This window comes from Pteronotus mesoamericanus, unplaced genomic scaffold, assembly GCF_021234165.1.
Source record: "Pteronotus mesoamericanus isolate MK-2021 breed Mesoamerican mustached bat unplaced genomic scaffold, CSHL_Meso_final contig_50, whole genome shotgun sequence".
NCBI classification, from domain to species: Eukaryota; Metazoa; Chordata; class Mammalia; order Chiroptera; family Mormoopidae; genus Pteronotus; species Pteronotus mesoamericanus.
Window position 1 is genome coordinate 29,235,519 of NW_026555186.1, and position 20,439 is coordinate 29,255,957.

A 20,439-nucleotide genomic window follows, 5' to 3' on the forward strand; every position below is an offset into this window, starting at 1 on the left:
GAATATTCCTGTTTCAAAATGTAGGTTTTATGATCACTTCAGGAAGGATGAGGCCAACAGATCAACAGGTGTCATTGAAAAGACAGTTTGTTACAGCTCCCAAGAGGAGGGGACATGCCAGGGCAAGCAGGACCACAGCAGAAAACACTAGGGTTGGTCAGGAGACAGAGAGTGCAAGGGGGAAATGTGGGCAAGGGCCTTTATTGTGCTTTCTGTGGTAAGGAATGCGTGAGGCAGCGTAAGTTGGTTTGGCTGGTTTGGGTCATTTCAGGGGATCTGGGGCCTAGGGGTGGTCGCGAGCTGTCTGGTACCTTGCCCTGGAATGATAGGGCAGGTGGATAGTGGGCCTGAGTGTTGGAGCGTGATCGATGAGGTGGTAGGGTACGGTTCTGGATTGGTTTGCACATTAACTGTGCATTTCCAAGTTGTTTGCTATCTCTTCAGGATCAGGCAGGTTCTGGACATCGAAGCATCAGAAATACAGCAAATATCAAGGCATGGTAAAGACAACTCCACACTTTCAATCAGTTCTGTAAGTTTCCGTGTGAAATTCAGTCTCTGTTCCTAAAATGACCTGTAAGGCTGTACCATGACCTCGCCCTCTGCTGTGAACTTGACTCTTTTTCTCAGCCTCTCACCCTCCCCTCTGTCACGCTGGCTTCCGGGCAGTTCCTTGAACACAGCAGGCGTGTGTCTCACTGTGGGAGCCGATGGAACTAATTCCTCAGCTTGGAATTCTTTTCTTCCGATATCAACTTGGCCTACTTTTCTATTCCTTCAGACATTTGCTTGTATGGCACTTTTCCCGTGAAACCTACCCTAACCACCCTACTTAACACCGCCACCAACAAGCCACTCTGATCCCCTTACCCTGCCCTACAGTTTTTACACAACACTTACCACTTTCAACATTTCCTGTCATCTGCTTATTTACTATGCCTGTTGTTTATTGTTTGGCCCTCCACTATGGCACTGTAAGGAGTCATTTTGTTCACCGGCGTACCCCAAACAATTAAAGACCGTGTCTGGCACAGAGTGGGTACTCAGGAAATATTTGATGAAAAATGACACTATTTTTCTGAAGGTGGAACATTCCAGTCTTTTAAGGATACATAAGATATGTGAAGTTAATGTACGTTGTGATGTCCAGCAACAGAATACTGTTGTGTTCTTCTTGCATTAGTCAACTACTAAGGCATAGTGGTATAAAGGACACAAAAAGTGTTCAACTTCTTGTTTAGCAATCCATAATTCAGCCAGACAGATGAGGGACAAGAAGTTTCATCACCTTTTCTGACTTTTAGGCTCTGCATGGCAAGTTTCTAGTGTTAATAGAACAGCTATATGAGTAAAGGGCTATTGACTTCTCCCAGAGAGCAATTTATTCTACCTGATTTTGTTCATTGTAGCTCCATTGTTAATAATTTCATTTGAAGGGCTTCTTTTCACTATCCAAATCTGCAAGACTCTGCCCTTCACTGCTCCAGGAAGAGTCACCTCCCATTTCTTCCCAGAAGTAGCTCTGTGGCTGAAATTTTTAGGAACACCCTGGACTGAGGAGTGACTGACTTTTGCCCAGAGAGGGCCCTTCATGAGTGAGGCTGCCTCATGTGTTACTGGCTTGTGATTTCAAGCCACATACTAAGAAGAAAATGTCAAAATCATGCTGAGAAGTATGATTTTTCTGGAACATGGCTTTGAGAAAACAGGAAATAATTCAGTGTAAAACAAATGACATTTCTGATAGAGTCAGATATTTAATCATGTTAAGGAATTACCGAAGAGGTTGAGGTATGAAATAGTATTGCCCTTTTTTTTTTTTTAAAGAATATCTTTAACAGATGCATATGGATGAAATGATGTGATATTCTAGATTTGCAAAAGTAATACAAGAGTTGGGAAAGTGGTTAGGGATGGAGATGAAACCAGATTGGCCAGGAGTTAGTTATTGTTGAAGCTTAATGAGTACATGAGGTTTTTTATACTATTGCTTCTATTTTTTTAATATATTGCCAATTTTCAATTAAAAAACACTTTAAGATGTAGTTACAATAGTTGGGCAGCTTTCCTTGTCTCTGATTTTAAATGAAACATATTTAACATTTTATCATGAAGAATGACATTGGCTATTGGCTTAAATTCTCTTCATGTTGAGGAACTACCCTTCTGTTACTCATTGTTTAAGCCAGAAGTCAACCGTGAAAAATATTAAATGCTTTCTCAATATCATGAGATTATTATTGCGTTTCTTATTGGATCTGTTGCTGTGATGTAGTCTTATTCCTATTAATAGTAAATGCCTCTTGAATTTTGCGGAAACCCCTATGAGTAGTCATCCTTCCACTCATCAGTTATTTCCTGAGCAGCTAGTAGTAAGTGCCAGCCCAGTGCCAGGCTCAGAGGTATAGCAGGGAAGGAGGCCGGTAGGTCCCACAGCTCAGTTCTAGTGGAGAAGATAGACCTAAACAAATAAATAAATGAACAAGTTCAGGTGATGGCGAGGCAGTCTTCTGCTTTCTGGCCGCCAGAGAGTCTGCGCCCCAGAGCCCATGATGGTGAGGGGAGCGTGGGGGACAGCATTCCTCCCTTCTTTCCAGTGGGGGCGCTGCGCTCAGTTTGGCTCCAGCAGCTTCACATTTCATGACTTTTCATTCCAGATTCTGACAAGAGTTGAGTGTAAGAATTAGTTTTTGAAGTTGTTTTGAGTTCCCTTCCTTTCCTGTATCTTTACATGGATTCAAGTGGCAAGTTCAGAGAGGTAGATGGCCTCCAGGTACCGTGAGGCAAACGCCACCTGCACTAGAGCCAAACAGGTGTACATGTGAGCCATGGTCTAACCTGTGTTAATTATCCAGCTAATAATTTCACTGCTTAATCTATTTAAAAGCAGAGTCACTTGGGAAATTTTTTTTAAAAATCGCCACCTCCACCAGAGTGGTCGAGCACCTATTGTATGTTCATTCAAGTCCCTCAACTAGCCTGTGTGGCACCGCTTTGTCATGCTGGACAGTAAAGACACTGTAGGCCAAAGGGAGGAAATGCTTTGTTCAAAGACACACTGGAACCAGTTAGAAGAGCTGGGATTTGAACCCAGGTAGCTTCCCTCCAGAGGCTGCCTTTTTCATCGGTGTCCCATAGGCCTGTTTCTAATACAGTCTCTAAGGGCAATGATTTCTGTCAAAGATGCTGTTTCCTGTGTTACAGGTTTTGCTGATCTTCGCCAAGGAGGATAGTCAGAGTGATGGATTCTGGTGGGCCTGTGACAGAGCTGGTTATCGGTGCAATATCGCCCGGACGCCGGAGTCCGCCCTTGAATGCTTTCTCGATAAACATCACGAAATTATTGTAATCGATCACAGACAAACTCGAAACTTTGATGCAGAAGCTGTGTGCAGGTACCTTCCTCAACTTAATATGTTTAATAATGGCCACTTAACAGCCTAAAATGAAGTTCATTTGTAGACGTCTTTAGCTCCATCCCAAATATTTCTAAAATATGCATTGATGTACCTAAGCAGTATATTCAGATTTCCGTGATGAAAGCTGTAGCTCCTATAAATTTATCTCACCTCTTCTATTTTTCCACATTTGAATTTAGAGGTGTGAGCAGGCACCACTGAAAACTTCAGGATTTTTTTCCCCCTTAGTATTGCTCATATTTCACAAAAAAGCATTAAAATTCATACAGTTCTTATTATACAGATATGGTTTGGATGGAAACCAGATACTTTAATCTTAATTATTCTTTCCCAAAATGAGCATCAGAAATGTGTGAAATATACATTTTTCCCTGCCTGACACAGATGGGTGGATCCTACAGCAGCCATGGAGCTAGGCAGCCACTTTGCAGCAGCAGAAAATCTTCCAGGGATCCAAGCCCTCCCCCCAACCCCCACCCTGACTTGTTTACAGAAACACTTGCGCTCTGGGGAGGAACCACATGCCTGTTCATAAATAAGTTCAGTCCTAAGAGTTAGCTCTGGATGAACTGATCCATTTAGCAGAAGTGAAATGCTTTGAAGCTAAACAGGAAGAAGTCACTAATTAAATGCTAGGCTAGGCCAAACTCCAATTACATATGGAGCTGGAGTTTTCTTGCAAGTATTAAATGAAATGAAAGGTAGGGGTACGGCTTCTGAGAGCCTTGGTACCCTGACAAGAAATGAGGGGATTAAGAGGAGTTTCTCAGGGCAGGTGTCATTTTGCTATTCTTTCCCAGTTTTCAGTTTCCCAGAGATTAGTTCTTTTTAAGGAACTTACTTTACAATGTCTAACTGGTCTCAAGTAATTTTATCTTTCTGCATAGGAATGTGTGCCTATTTTTTTATGTGTATTAATGAATAAAATATATCATAAAATATTTGGAAAATATTTTTAGTAGTTAAAAATATTTTTCCTTTTCAAATGATTTCAGAGTAGAATTGGATCCTTTATTACTACCTTTTCTTGGTCTCTTTAAAAAATAAGATTTCATTTATTTATTTTTTGAGAGAGAGGAAGGGAAGGAGAAGGAAAGGGAGAGAAACATCAGTGTGTGCTTACCTCTCACACGTCCACCCCCACTGGGGACCAGACCCACAACCCAGACATGTACCCTGACTGGGAACTGAACTAGCCACCCTTTGGTTCAGAGACTGGCACTCAGTTTGCTGAGCCACACCAGTCAGGGCTTCTTGGTGTTGACTGACTTTAATTATATGATTTTGTGGTAGAAATACCAGTCCTTTGTGCCTATATAGAATGATTTAAAACAAGCTTCAGATATAAAAAGAAGAAATTAATAGGGAGAAATCTTTTAATTCAGGCAAAGACTCATTTTAGCAGATAACCTTTACAATCTAATGTGAATGTAAAGAAATGGAGTTTTGTTTCCTAATAAGCATACCTCTGTCTTAGTGGCACAGAGAAACAATGGGGGATGTGTGCAGTTCAGAAGCCAGGTACCTATCTCCTGGCGCACTTCCCAATTGTTCCTGTACTGTTGAGGATGGTCTGATTCCCGAATGCTTAACTGCCAGGATGTGTTCCCAGCAAATGTGCATTCTTTACTGTCATCTGTGGTCCAAGATCCCTGGCTTTTGAGCTAGACTGGATCGTAGCTTATCATACTTCTTTGGATGCCTGCCCTGTCTGTCCCCAGGACCCCCTTAGTCCTCTTAACCAGGAAGAGGTCCAGGTCACTCTGACCACACCAGTTCCTTTGGGGGAATGAGGGAGAATAGGTAAGCAGCAGAAAGCAACCCCCAAAAAGGAAGCCGATCTCAAAAGAAGTTAAGCCAGTGTGTGCTCCAACCCAGTTTCATTCATAACAGTGTTTGAGCCTCTTGCCTAAGGCCCTCCCCTTTGAATGTAGCCCAGAAGTGTCCTCTTGACATCTTACTGGGGAGGAAGAGGCTGAATGAAGGTGAGAAGTGCTTAGTGTTTCCTTAGAGGTTAGAGCCCACCTCTGATACCCTGTGCATTTTTTTCATTTTGTGCTAATTGGTATCTCTGCTGAGAATTCAATAGGCTATGAAGTAGAAAATGCGTGTAGCTTCACTTTACCAAGCCCTGTTCTCCGTGATGATTGGAAAGTAGTCTGTGCGCACGTTGGAGGGCTACTGAGTAATTCCTCCTGCCTCACTGTGAGTTAAGGCGTTGCTGCCAAGGCACTCATCATTCCCCTGCCATCCATCCACGAGGGAAACCTTCACTTCCCAGGGATACAGCAGCTGGTCATGTTCTCAAGCCTTCCATCCACGCACAGTGAGGTCTCAAGGAATAGGAAATGGGGAAGGTACATTTTTTGAGAAAGGTCGGGAAACTGGAGTGGAAGAGGATGAAGCAATATGAGCTGGCTGTCCCTGGGGACACGGTAGTACAAACATATTAAAATGGAGGGGGTCTGAAATCCCAGTAGCTAGAAAGAAAAATAAATGTATGTTGCTTTACAAACTGTTCAGGAGCAACTCTGAGCCCTCTTTTCTTAAAGACGGTGGTTCTCTTTCAAGCCGTCTCAACATCAGCAGAGGCCAGGCCCAGGAAAGGGGTCAGAACAAGCATGCTTATTTGTACTCAGATTTGAGTATATGGCATTTTATTAAAATCCATCCATTTCATGATCCCTGACCAGAATAATGCAGAATCTGAGCTGTAGCATTCATAGCACATTTTCTGAGAAGACTCATTGACCTCCAAATTCTACATCCTTACATCTTGTAACCCTGTTAAATTCCTAGGGAATAACCCAACTGTATACCGGTGGTCACAGTGATGACAGTTGCCATATTGCAACATTTCTCAGCCCCAGCTGATGACCCAGTTGTTTAAAGTATTTAAGGACAAGCAACAGGACAATGGAAAGCTGGGGTGGCTCTGTGTACTATTTAATATGCTTTAACCTGCATGTGTATATCCAGTTACAGGCGAGTGCTTTCATGTTTATTATAAGGTTGGTCAACTATTTGAACTATCTACTATTTTAAAAGAAAAGAAAAGATCCAACCCAATTACCTCCCCAAGTACAAACTGATAACTAGAGAATTGTAGGACATATGCCAATTGTTTTTGCAGAGTGGAATTTCAATCAGAAAACATGGAATTTAAGTGGGATTTGCTGGGTTTTGAAGTGGAAAATTGGCAGATCTGACTTATTGGATAATTGCCTGGGAGTTTAAAAAATTCCTTTTTTTAAAGTAACACAAAGAGATTGTCCTAACCCATAAGGGCATCTTTCTTTGTTGTCTTCTATGTGTTTTCAGATTTTTTCCTCTATTTTTAATTTTTTTTATTTTTAGTTTAATAGACTGTGTCTATTAGAGAAGTTTGGGGCTTACAGAAAAAACTGTGCAGAGAGTACAGAGTGTTCCCACCATTCCCATATAACCCTACTTTCCAGTTCCCCTTCTTATTAACATCTTGCATTCACATGGTACATTTGTTACAATTTTGTAACATTTCTCAATTACAGTTCACGTTCCATATTATGTTAGATTCAGGTGTACAGCATTAGTGGTGCTGTACAGCAGACTTATTCTGTAGAGGAAGGTTGGATTTTGTGCTATTGTCGGTGTGAAGTAGTTTCATATTGGTTTAATGTAGCAAAGTCCAGGTCGCCTGGTTTGACTTGGCACCTTCTCATTACAGGTCGATCCGGGCCACAAATCCCTCGGAGCACACGGTGATCCTCGCGGTGGTTTCACAAGCGTAAGCTCACCTCCCACCCCTGCTGGAAATAGTCCTGTCCTTTCTGAGACATTTGTCTGACGGATCCAGTTTTGGAGCTGGTGAAACATTGGGCATGTCCTCAGCCGGGTGGCCCCAACCTTACTTAGATCTTGCTTTGGGGGGTTTTCTTTGTTTTGTAAGTTTTCTCTCTATCATATTTAATTGCTGCTACCACATATTCATACACCTCAGGAAAAAGTGGTTGCTTCATTATATGCTAGAAATGAATAGAAAGTCTGCGGAGGAGGAGATCTGCAGAGGACGTGATTGCAGCTTATCTTTTTTCTTGAAAGAAAAGAGATGGGAGGGAAAAGAAAGAGATGGGAGAAAGCTTGTTTTTCACTTAAGAGGAAACAAATGGTAGCATGAGAACAAAGAGGCACATTTATAAGTTCACTGCAAGAGAAGGGATGTGCAGTTTATAGTGGGGGACAGTTATGTGGCTAGAAGCAGGGCTAGGTTGCATGCCAGCGTTGGAAGGCAGGAAAGAGGGATTAAGCTGTAGGATCCAGACTGTGGGATGTGAAACTGCTCTGCTGGGTTTAGTGTCTGAAATGGCCAGCACTTGGAATGGAAAAGCTAGAAGAAAAAAAGTTGTCTGTATAAACTACAATGGTTGGGATCTTTGCAAGTATCAAATGACAGTCATTAGCTTTGGAGAGAATAAGACCTTAATTAGAGTCTAGGCTCTACAAGACTTGGTCCCATTGTGGCAAATGGCACAGATTCTGCAAGGAAGGAGCTGACAGGCCAGCAAGCCCAAGGCAGGGGAGAGCTGAGATACTCCATCTAGACCTTATGGGCGCGGTGGGCAATCCTGGCTTCAAAGTTTGGGTCTAACCAAAGACTTCTTACGTGATTCTGCTTGAGTCTTATGTTAGGAGTCTTCACTTTGATACCTGCCGTGGGCTGTGGGGCAAGGGAAGTGGAGAAACTGTCCCCATTAGTTCCCTCCTGGTGGGAGGTGGGACCTCAAGGGGAATGAGTGAGGGAAGCTGAGATGTGCAGTCATCCTTCTTCAGCCCCCTGGCTTCTGCTCTGTCTTCTGGGGACTCGGGGACCCTGGACACGGACACCAGAAGCATACCAGGCCACACAACATGTTCCCCAAGGCTGGCTTATTCCATGGGCCCAGGAACAAAGCACTCTTTTTATTTCCTACTCGTATAGCAAAAATGTGTACTTGTCCTTGACAAGTTATGGTTTGCTGTGGCTTCTTATTATTTTTTTACCTTTTTTCCCTATGGTTTAATAAAACATTTCATATATGGAGAGAGTAATAATAAAAATGAATGCGGAGTTTGTGCCACTCAGCTTATGAAATAGAACATTAATAATGAATAGAACATTATTAATACCTTTAGAAGCCATTTTGTGCCCATCCTGATTTATCAGTTAGCAAAGCTAGAACCTTGGGTTCCCGAGGAGAAAGGGAGTTAGGGAAGGAAAGCTTTTCCCTGCACAAGCAATGCCACAAATAAGCCCTGGGATTTCTCTGTGTTTTCCATCTGCTCCTCCATTCAATCCCCTCTATTCTGTTTTTTCTTCCCTGTTTTCCAAGGTATATATAGCATGTTACTTTCTGTCTCCAGGAAACCTTTTCTCTCTCATAATGGTGTCAGCCCAGCATATCTTCATGACAAGCCAACCCACACCCCCACCTTGTACTCAAACTGAGTTTTGAGACCCAACTGTAGGCTCAGTATAGGAAACCTTCCCGTGAAATGAGTGACGATGATCAATTTTTGTTTTCTCTTATTCCTTTCTAACTTGGCATTGGTGATGGACATTTTTCCCATTTGGCTATTGGCTGTAACAGCTTATAGTGCCTGTCGTCTTCCTCGCGTTGAAAGTTGGACCTGGCTAGGTCTGGGGGTGGGGGTGGGTGGGAGTTGTGCTTTGAGGAGGTTCAGGGACAGCAGAGAGGGCAGCTGTCTCTAGGATGAGCACTGCACCTACCTTGTCCCTTTATGGGGCTGCTGCCATACCCTTGCCCCAGCTCCAGAGGGCAGCCTCGAGTTGGAGAGAGCTACTCACACACAGTGCGGCAATGCTTTCGGGCATGCTGCCGGAGTTTTCTCTTTACTGTTTTGTCCCTTTTTTTGCATCTGGAAGTTAGATGTGGGAGCCTGGGTCCTTGAGGGCAGGTGTACCCGGTGGGCACGTGCTGGCCAGGAAGCCAGTCCAAGGGCCAGGGCCACGTTTGCCTCATTGCTCTCTCTCCGTGTTTCAGTGTGAGGAATCCTGGTTTGTATCTGCTGAGTGACCACATTTTCTGCTTTGCTGCAGATTGGGTGACCGTGAAGAGGCCTCAGTCCTCCCCCTTCTTCATGCAGGCTTCAACAGGGTACGTAGACGATGAACCAGCACCTCCTTCAGGTGGAGGCGTTTTATCCTTAACTCTTCCATAACAGCAAAGGCCAATATCCATGGATAAGCACTTAAGGATGCTAAGCCCCAGGACTGTGAAGGAAAGAACTGTTCTCAGGGGATGGTAATGAGCAACTGCTGCTTTTCCTTTCTCTCTCATAACTTCAAAATGACATAAAACACATCTTATTATATCAGGTCAAAATGTTGTAGTCCCAAAGTTATCTCACTTAAATCAGTTCAGTCAGTTAGATCCAGTCTGTGCATGTGGTTATATATGTCCACTGAGTCAGCGCCCAGGACTCGTTCATGTTCATCGGGGGATGGCACAGCATCCTGTGAACTCCTGGTTTCAATCATAAATTCTTAGGGTGACTACATGAATTAAGCTGCTATTCAACTTGAAAATGAAGATTGATTACTTCAAGGAGGCTTACCAAAAGACTGAATAACTAGGCAGGCTTGGCATCTCAGGTCTTTTGATAGGAATGATCTGAACCTCAAATAAATGATGTTATGCATTCTTTTCCTTCAAAAATAGAATATTGCTTGTGCCTTGTGAACTATGAACATTCTTTTGGGTGCTTTCAGTAGTGGTACATTGCAATCCCTGGTTTAAAAAAAGAAATCCCATTTTCGTTGTAGATCATAGAAGAGCAGAAATTGCCCTTAGCAGCAGTCCTGCGCTTTGGTTGTTTTCTGCTTCCGTGTGGAAGCAGCAGGGCTCTGTCCACTTTTCAGGTAGCTCGGTGGTTCTCGTGTGTCGCAGAAATAACTGTTTCTAGTTAGTGGCATCACCCACCCAACTTTCCCCTTGCCTGTCATGGCATCCCTCGGAGGCTGGCATTTGGTCCTGAAAGCTGTTCTTCCATGTTGTATCTTGATGGGAATGCATAGAACAATGCTTCTGAGTTCTGAAATGGAAAAAGGGAAATGGGGAAAGAAGCCGGAGACTTCTTTACTGACAGTGATTATTTTCAGAGAAATGACCTAAGGTTATCCACGGGTTTCATAGCTCTTCTGTTTACTGTTGACCACCCTACCACAACCCAGTCCAATGTCACCCTTTACGCGTGAGGCAGGGCCTCTCAGAGTGTAAGGACGTAGGCTCTCCTCACCCTGGGGCCTCGATGCTGAGAGCAGCCATGACACACGGCGGGTGATATCCGTGAGGGCCCCGGTACGTGCTGTCAAGCATCCTTTTGGAATTTCACCTTCAGGTCAATGCTCTGCCTCTGACTGGTGCAGAGATTGTTGTTTGGAGTGATCCTGGGATCGCACATCTACTCACAGAAAAGTTTAGGGGAAGCAACTGGCCTTCTTTGGCTGCAAATGTGATTAAGAAAATTTAGGAGGGAAAAGTTTTGTTCCTTTTTCCATGCTTTGTAACTTGTGCATGCTGTTCTAGAAGGTTTTTTTGTCCTCTGTCTGGATATGGTGCTACTTTCTGCAGTCAGCATGGTGACTAAAACCCTTGGTGGGAGCATGAAACGCGAGACCTGTCATGGACAACTGGTGTTCTTTAGTGCTGGGTCTGATCAAGTTCTTTTGCCAGCAAGGTCAGGGTGCCCCCAAATAGTCCGGGCTCTTCCCAAGGGAAGCACACTACACCTACGAATGCTTTCCCTCCTGAATTACTGTGGCACAAGATCAGCCAAGGTTGCTCTTCAGGTGGCTGGTCTCCTTTTTTGGGCAAACTCTTGTCTTTGGCAACTCTCTACCCAAGCACCCTTGCAAATATGCCAGCAATTCTGCCTTCCGTGCAATTGTTTCCCATCTCTGAGTTGTTTTGATTGTATTAAAGCATCTGCTGAAACTCTGCCCTGTGTTGCTAGCTAATTGGCCAACGCTCCAGACGTTGGGTCCCTAAGTGGGATCCAGGAACAAATTGTGCCATGAAATATTCCACAATAACTCTGCTTGAAGCCTCTGTGTAAGTGGCCAGCTGCATGATGCTCAGTCTACTCTGAGCCTTTTAGAAACCAGTATCTTAGCAAAGGGCAATTGGAGCTGTTTTTATATCAACCTTTGTGTCCCTCTTTTTTTATTTGAAATGGTACTTATTCAGTTGAACAAATATTCATGGACCACTTACCATGTGCAACGCAATGTGCTAGGCGTGCTGCTCAGTTTTCCCCCTGGAGAGGCTTCCTGAGGAGGAAATCGAGAGCCAAGACTTATTTGTTTGGCTTCCATTCTAGGTTACTTCATACTCATCAACAAATGAGAGACTGGATATTTTCTCCATTTTTATAGAGTAGGAAACAGGCCCAGAATGACTAAATAGTTTGCCAGCTCATACTCAGCAAAGTCAAAATGCAAACTCCACATGGGGTTCACTAAAGTGGTATTTCTCAAGTTATCTATGGAACACTAGTGTTCCAAAAGCTCTTATCAGGTGCTCCTTTGCAAAAGACTTCTGTGGTCAAATAAGTTTAGGAAATCAGGGAAGAAGTCTTCACTCTTTCTCCTCCACCCTTGAAAATGCACAGTGCACATTAGCACCCATGCACATGAGGATACTGAATGACCTGAGAAGGCCTGTACCAAAGAAACATGCCTAAGTTTCTGGAACTAGGGCCCAGGAATCTAAATATTTAACCAAAGGCCCAGGTGATTTTCAGCATGTTGGAGTTTGAAGACCACTGCTTTTGATTCACCCAAATCGTTTCAGTGGGAGGAGTTATTAACTACAGTCTTAAAAAATCCCCAAGAGATAAAGCACTGGAATCTTCAATTACCTTTAGTCTACCAGATACTTACTAAATACCAATTATGTGCAAAGTCCTCCAGTGTTTAGAAACCATTACCTATAGAAAGCTGCTTTTCACTACAATGGAAGTTCTTAAACTTAAAGAAAAGTAAAGTATACAAAACTATTCCTTAGCCCTGGCTAGTGTAGCTCAGTGGACTGAGTTCTGGCCTGCAAACCAAAAAGTTACTGGTTTGATTCCTGGTCAGGGCACATGCCTGTATTGTGGACCGGGACCCCAGCTGGGGGCAAGGGAGAGGCAACCAATTGATGTATCTCTTGCACATTAATGTTTCTCTCCCTCTCTTTCTCCCTCCCTCCCCTTCTCTCTAAAAGTAAATAAACCTTTATTTAAAAATCTATTTTCAAAATTAATGACATTTGTAGCCTATGACATTATCAGTGGTTTGGGGTTTTTCTTTATATTTTTCTGTATGTTATACACTTTAAGATTAATGTGTATTACTTCTCTAATTAGACATAAACAATAAAAGTTGACTTTTAAAGCTTCTGTCTTAAACCAACCTAAATCTATTTATTCTAACATTTTCAACACTTACTTTATCACAGATTTTTTGTATACTATGAAATACCAGCTAACAATATTCATAGGCTGATATATAATCTTCACCCATCCAGAAGCTCATCATGAACCCAACCATGTTTAACTTTACAAAAAAAAAGAGAAAGTATTTCTTTTCTGTGCACACTCATGACATCCCCTCTTTCCCTCACTCTTCTCAGCTTCCACCTGCAATAGTGGGGACCAGGGACACAGGGAAGTCGCAGCTCCAAGGGTGTTCCCCAAGGAGAAGCCATCCACACTGGATAGTGGAAGTGTGCGTGTGTGTGTGAGTGACAGAGACAGACGTGGAGGAGGAGAGTGGAATAGACACTCAGGAGATGGGGAAGGAAGCAAAGAAGGGCCTGTCCCCTCGAAAGAGATCTTTCACAGTGTGGCACACACCAGACATGTCCACTGTTGGGTTTTAGAAGCCTTTTATTAGTGCAATAGAAAGCACAGGCATTTCAGTAATTAACTGAAGTTTTTCCCACCTCTTTTATAAAGGGAGTTAAGCATACCATATTGCCTGCTCTGTTGTTTCTCATGCATTTAAACAAGCATTTCAAATACCTTGACAACTGTTTTATTTCTTCTTATCTACTAGTTGTGTTATGTAACAGAGTTACTTGAGTAGGAAAAACCGTTCAGTTTCTTTATTTAACTCTTGAAGAAGTCATTGTATATGTCTTATGTATTATCTTTGCTTTCTTTTCAGAGATTTATGGAGAACAGCAGCATCATTGCTTGCTTTAATGAACTTATTCAAATAGAACATGGGGAAGTTCGCTCACAGTTCAAATTACGGTATGTAGTCAATAAAGAGGGGACACAAGGTTGGTTACCAGTTCCGTAGAAACACATGTCTGTCATCAGGCTGCTCTTTGCACCCTGGTTCCATCACAGGGATTTTGAAGCCATTAAACAAGTAATGGTAGCTGGTAAAAGCAGAATCTAAGCTGCGAGGCCTTTGTAATAATGAAATAAAGCAGAAGCATTTCTTATTTTGACAGTATTTTCCACTATTTACAGCACTTTTAAAATTATATCCTAGGAAAAGTAGTGTTTTAATTTTTGTAAAATTAGATCGAGATTAAAGATAACCTTTGAGGATTACTTACTAGTTTCAACATCTGTAAATTCCTCCGTGGGTTGTTATGGATAGGGGCAAACCAATGGGTATATTTATTACACTAAACGTAATAATTGCTGCACAACCATGATAGCAATTGCACAAGGCCTGTTTGTGGCCCCCACATATGAAATATCTTCAAGAAACTGATTTTAGGTCTCTAAGGAGGTATAGAGCCCTTTAAAAGCAGGCTGCTGTGTCTGGGGTGGAGCTGTCTGAATGGCCAGAACTCTGGGTGGTAGGTGTTCTGCTTCTGGGACATCTTGGAATGTTGGGGCCCGGGGTCACACTTGGTGTGGCTCAGGCTCCGCTCCAGCACACTCTCAGGACCCTGACTTTTTCAACTTGGCCCCCGTCAGGCAGAGAAAGAGGAAGGGACAGAGGAGGCTCTACCCAATTTAGGGCCCCTGGGAGGCCAGTCCGCAGAGGCCCCAGGCCGTAGGGTGTTGGAGGGCTCCTGGCCTGGCTTCTCTCTCAGGCCAACTACAGGTCAGGATGGTCTCAGGCTCAGCAAAAAAAATACAATAGCATCTCACCATAGTGATTAATACTTCTTATCTTGCTTACTTCATTTGTATTCAGAGGGGACTAAACTGTTTTTAAAACTAATTTTTCTCTGCCATTCTCAGTCCTGTAGAAGTGCACTGGATCAGCATGATCTCACAAAGGCCATTCTTCTGGGGTGCACCATGGCCAAGGAGGTCACTTTGAGGTGGATAGAGAGCTTTAAGAAATAAAATGCGGAGATAAACAATCACTTTCTTAGATGAGAAAGTATTTTAAAAGAATCTCAAACAGGGGAAATTTAGGTATTTTAATAGTTTTTGGTGAGTAATATTGCCAAAGACTTTTGAACATGTAAATGCATAATTAAGGCCCTTGGTTTCTTTGTATCTATGTGTTTGTTAACTTTGGAGAAATTCATAGAATTTTTCAAGAAACTCACAGTGCCTTTACTTCAGAAATTTATGATTTTTATTATTGCACATTAATTGTTTTTATACCTGGGGTCTCTACTATTTTTACTTGAGGGTAGAAAGACTGTACCTTTTTTTAGATGTTATCACAAAGAATAGAATTAGAAAAAGAGGGATTTAATTTTGGTTTAAATCTTCTACTGTTTATTATGTACAAGAAAAATGAACAGATACGTTATTGCTTTGATAGGTAATTTCCTGATTTTATTTAAAGTAATTGTTTGAAATTTCATAGGCAACATTAAATTGATGGCACATGTAAGATGTCAGAAGGTGCCTTGTCCACATGTAAGATGTGGACAGTGAGTGCTTAAAGACAGGCCTGGCGGTTTGCATTACCCACCCCCAGCCAGCAGGAGGCCATAAAGAAAGGTCTTCTGTCGATTGTGCTAATGAAACCTGCTTAGAGCCGGGGCACTGAACACTTTTCAAGGTCTCATCAAATGCAGAACTCGGCAAATTTTTAAGTACTTAACACTATGTAAATCCCATAACTTCTCCCTCCTCGCTGGCTGGAGCTGGCTGGGGCACTTGGTCAGAGTGAAAACGGTCAAGTTCTTAATATAAATCAGTGTGACGCTGGTGAATGGACTCGACCCAGGCAGGCAGTGGCCCCAGGAAGGGGGTTTTGCCCAGTGCACCAATCTCTTACCTTCCACACCAGCTGACGCTTGGTGGCTAAAAAGCATCTCTTCCCAGTCGTGAGCAATCAGTATGAGACCCCGCCCCTGTGTGGGGGTAGGCGAGTGGGGGTGTGATTGGCGGGGGGCGGGGTGGTAAGAGTTCTCCAGAAGAGGAAGCCAGAGGAGGACCAAGTGGTCCGTTTCTTTTGTTGCTTTTTGGCTGGTTGTACCTCAACTGTCTCCAACTTCCTTCCCTTTTTGGAGGAGTGGGGGTGTGTGCGTGGTTTGGCGCTCCCTGAGTATACCAGATCTGGATCCAGCGGGTGGGGGTACAGTGACCCCAAACCATGACCTTCCTCAGCTCTTTAGGGCATCCAAGGACCTCTAAAGCCTCTACCTGCCTCCCAGTGGCAGGCAGGCAACTCTGACACTTGCGGCAGACCGGGAAAATGAGGCTCTTTATTATACAATGCCAGAATAATTATAGTCTAATTATATAATACTTTCCCCTGCAATTCCGCCCCCAGCTGCAGCTAAATATGTGACATTGCTGGCATTCTGCAGGGACAGCCTGTACTGCAAGGATGGTGTTGGATGTTGAAGGCAGATACTTCTGTCCAGGTCTTCGTGTATGGAAGTATGGTTATACTTCCTAAACCAAGGCGGGCAGCTGGGGAATCAGGATCGAGTGGTCAAACCAAAGCTATCTAATTTTAAAACTTCCATTTTATAGAATAACTCTTTAAAATAACAGAACTAAATCTCATTTCTGAGTGCATTTGATGAATTACTTGATGGAACAGAAGAATTCATGAAATGGGGACTGTCTAGGGAAATAGGGATAAATGATGACCAATTGCCTCTTACTCTCTGCCTCTTTATTATGAAAAGAACTTTGTTATCCAAAGTACAGGTAGGATTTATCTACTTATTGGGAGTTGAAGCCAATCAGTTCACACTAATGCAGTGCTAGCTCTGTGTCATCACTAGCCTGATCTCTGTTATGCAGGAGGACACCCAAAGCATCCTGTGTATTTTTCTCCAAGTTCTAAGAAGGTAGCAGACCTCAATTTTAGAAACCATCGGTTTCTAAAAGATGGGCAAAACTTTGTATTCTGTGGAATACTGCGGCTCTCTAGTATTAACAGACATTTATAGAGTGCCGATCGACACGTGGGCTCCGTGTGACAGCCGCGGGGTCACAGGAGAAGCCCCGCTGTGGGGGCTTAGAGGGACCAGTCTGATGGCATCGCTGCCTGGGAAGGTGCTGACCAGTAGTGACTCTGTGGCCCCACACTGCCTCCACTCCTCCCTCCCTGCCCCTCCCAGACCCCTGCTAGGATGAGGATTTGGGTTCGGACTCCTTTCTCTACAAGCCAGCACCTTGCGCAGTCCTACGCTTGTTTCAGGTGGCCTCAGTGTGTGTGTGTGTTTGAGGAGATTCTAGAGCACCTTTGTAGGGACACAAGAGAATATGTAACCCCGCCGTCTCAGCCCCAGTTGACAGAGGAAGACACTGAGACCCAGGGAGACACAGCACGATCGATCCCAGCCTCCCGGAGTGCTGGCAGCAGCTTCGGGGCAGAGGCCAGGTGTCCTGCCCTGCAGTCTGAGGCGCTCTGCACCCCCTCAGATACCACTGTGTTCCCTGCGGACTCTGTCCCAGGCCTCTGTAAAGCTTGCCTTTCCCTCTGGGCCGTCAAGGCCCTTAAGGAGGGGAGGGAAAAATGGTTACATCGCCTGTACTTCAGGGGTTTCCACACCAAGGTTACTTTTCCTTGTGCTGCTTTTTCCAATTTTCCAACTCCTTAATCTGAGAGATACAAAAGTACATTTGAGGTACAGAGTTACAAGGTCCCCAAGAGCAGAAAATAAATAAAGTAAGCCTCCTCTGAGTGAAGAGTACTAATAATTCATATAAGCAATTAAATTTCCAAACTCTAATGATTCAAGTTGATTACCTCATTTTGCTGCAGGTTTATTTAAATAGAACCATCAAATTGGTTTAAAGCCTAGATCTAAACACTGCGGTTGAGAAGCGTTTGTCACTGGGGAAAATAACCTCTGGTCCTGCCAATATTCTTTCACCTCACCTGTTGATAAGTATTTGGTTTGTCCCATTAGGCATTATACTTACTGAAGATTTTATACTTTGTGGATAATCATACCATGCCTGTTTAATAGATAAGTTTTGGAGATTGGCGCTAAGATCTTGTATAAAGTAGCCTCTTAAATTGACAAAAACAATAGTACTCTGAAGTACCTGTTTGCATACTTAGATGAGACACATGGGTGCTTATAAGAAATTACTCGGGCAAAAGAGGAATTTATCATTTAATATGTATTAGAGGAATTTATCACTTAAAATGTGTGAAAGCTTAATTTTGCAGCTTTCAAAGTTAAGCAATTAGCCCACAGAGGGTGAGCTTTAGGCAGCCGCTCTGCAGAGCAGGGAACAGAGAGCAGAGGATCTTTCCTGCAGTGCCGGTCACGTTCCGCACGGGGGGCGGCGGGGGGGCCCTGGGAAGTGCTCAGACTGGGAGGCTAGGTCTTGCTTCTCCATGAGAGGCATGCAGTAGCAGCTCTGGTAACAATTTTAAAGTCCTCTTGGATTCTTTTTCTCTTATTTTAAATAATCATATTTGCAAATGCAGAGATACTAATAGGACAGTATACCATCCAAATTAGGTAACCTGGAGCAAGTTAAAAAAGAAGCTGCACCCGTCAGGAATCTCAGTTGAGTTGGGTTTATATTCTCCTCTGTTCACTCACATCGTAATTACTTATTTTACTCACCCTTCCACCCTGGTATTAATGCCTTAATCTCTGCAACTATAGGAATACTATCTCTTCTTTCTTCCTTTCTTCCTTTCTTTCCTCCTGCCTTCCTGTCTTCCTTCTCACTATGTTTCATCTTTCATTGAGCTAAAGTCCTTCACTCCCCATATAGATTACCTTCTTATTTATTATTGGTTTGTTATTTCGGTTCTTGGTTTGATATTTCAGGTATTATCATGAGAAAAAATAGGTTATGATTTATTTTCTACCAACAGCCTTTGAAAGCCCTAGAGGACAAAGGAACATTACTCTGGGGTCTTAGAAACAATAACAAGTTCCATGTGTTGAATTCTTATATTGCCCTGAGCACTTTGAGAGATGCCTCATGTAAACTGTTTTGATTCTTATAACAACCTATAAAATATGTTAATCTCCTCATTTCACAGGTGAGGCAACTGAGGGCCAGTGAAGATAAAAAGTTGTCCATGGTCCTATAGCTGGCAAGATATGGAACCAGATTTCCCCTGTTTGTTCTGCCCTATGCCTTGTAAACAATTCAGACAGGATGGCAAAGTTAAATGCCATTATGAGTGGGGAAAAAATGAATAACATTTTAAGAGTTTGTTTTGTAAATATCAATTCATTAAATCAACATCTTTTTTGTAATGAGTAAGAAAGCCTTCACTGGTATTCCTTAAACAGCCAAATACCAAAGTACAAATAACAAAGCTTTAGGAGCTAGTTACAATACTTGCTGTTAGACAGTCAATAGCTTATTGTATGTGGAGTTGCTCTAGATTTGGAAGATAGTTATAATTCTTTCTAAGAAATTGAGAGATTGAAATGATTTCAGATAATTTCAGACACACAGCCAAGGTCACCAAGAAGCTTGCCCGCCTAGAGGGCTGTACAATCTCCCCGGCAAGGGGGTTTCTGGCACGTTTGCCTTTCCTCCTGCAAGTGGGTGTGATGTGAAGCCCTGTTTGAGATCAGGAGGGGAAGGAGGTGAAGTGTTTGTGTCTGTTACAAAAGGCTAACTACAGATCGAGTTTGGGCTTAAGCGGGTTTTCTCAATTGGTGGGAACTTGACTTCTGTATCATCCACAGCGCGGTCAGGAAGAACATCATTGGTGTAGAACATAGGGGACCTAGAAGACAGTCCCTTACACCTTTGTTCTCCAGTGTCACCATTAAGGTTTCATTCAGCATATGTGTAGTTTGTTTCATGGTCCGTGAAGATTTTGCTGGTTGCAATTTTTCTCTTTGTGTTGTATACATGGAAATACATGCTGCTGTTCAATCACTTCATTTGAAAACCTAGGTTGTTTTATTTTCCTCAAAGCAATAGCGGAAGATCCATAGCTTTAATGAATCCGAGGAACCATTTACTTTGATAAATTAACAGATGAAATGCTAATGGTTTTGTAGCAGAACTAACATTGATCTTTTGCAACTTTCAGGGCCTGTAATTCGGTGTTTACAGCATTAGACCACTGTCATGAAGCCATCGAAATAACAAGTGATGAGCATGTGATTCAGGTACGGAGACACCTTTCATCCTTAGATGTCAAAACAGAACCTTTTAAATTTGAGCCACCCTTTTTCAAGCACTTTCCCATAATTCTTATATGTTAGCACATTTTCTTTGGAGACAGAAACATCAAAATATTCAAAAATGATAGACTTAAGCTAAGAATTAGATATTCAGTAAGAATAGAAATTTATTCAGATCAGAGCCTGTGATTTCTTTGACAGCGGTGGCATAAATTCTTTGGACTATCTGTGAAGACAGCATTTACACAGAAGTATGTTGGAATTGTAGAGCAAATGCTTATAAGTGCCTAGGGGAACAAGATATTTTCTTTTTTTTATTTGTCAATCACCATTGGTATTTAATATTTTATATTAGTTTCAGGTGTACAGCATAGTTGTTAGACATTTACATAATTTACGAAGTGATCCCCCATAAGTTTAGTACCCACCTGGCACCATACATGGTTATTTCAATATTATTGACTATATTTCTTACGCTGTACTTT

General features: G+C 42.7%; 1 protein-coding gene across 1 annotated transcript in view; it reads left to right on the plus strand.

The window, feature by feature from the left end:
• The window catches only part of PDE8B (phosphodiesterase 8B), a 185,992-nt gene that overhangs the window by 98,070 nt on the left and 67,483 nt on the right, over window positions 1–20,439 (plus strand). The window contains exons 3-7 of the mRNA XM_054578511.1: window positions 3,205–3,395; window positions 7,126–7,185; window positions 9,496–9,553; window positions 13,609–13,697; window positions 19,861–19,939. Of these exons, the coding sequence (XP_054434486.1) occupies window positions 3,205–3,395; window positions 7,126–7,185; window positions 9,496–9,553; window positions 13,609–13,697; window positions 19,861–19,939 (477 nt within the window). The remainder of the gene's footprint in view (window positions 1–3,204; window positions 3,396–7,125; window positions 7,186–9,495; window positions 9,554–13,608; window positions 13,698–19,860; window positions 19,940–20,439) is intronic.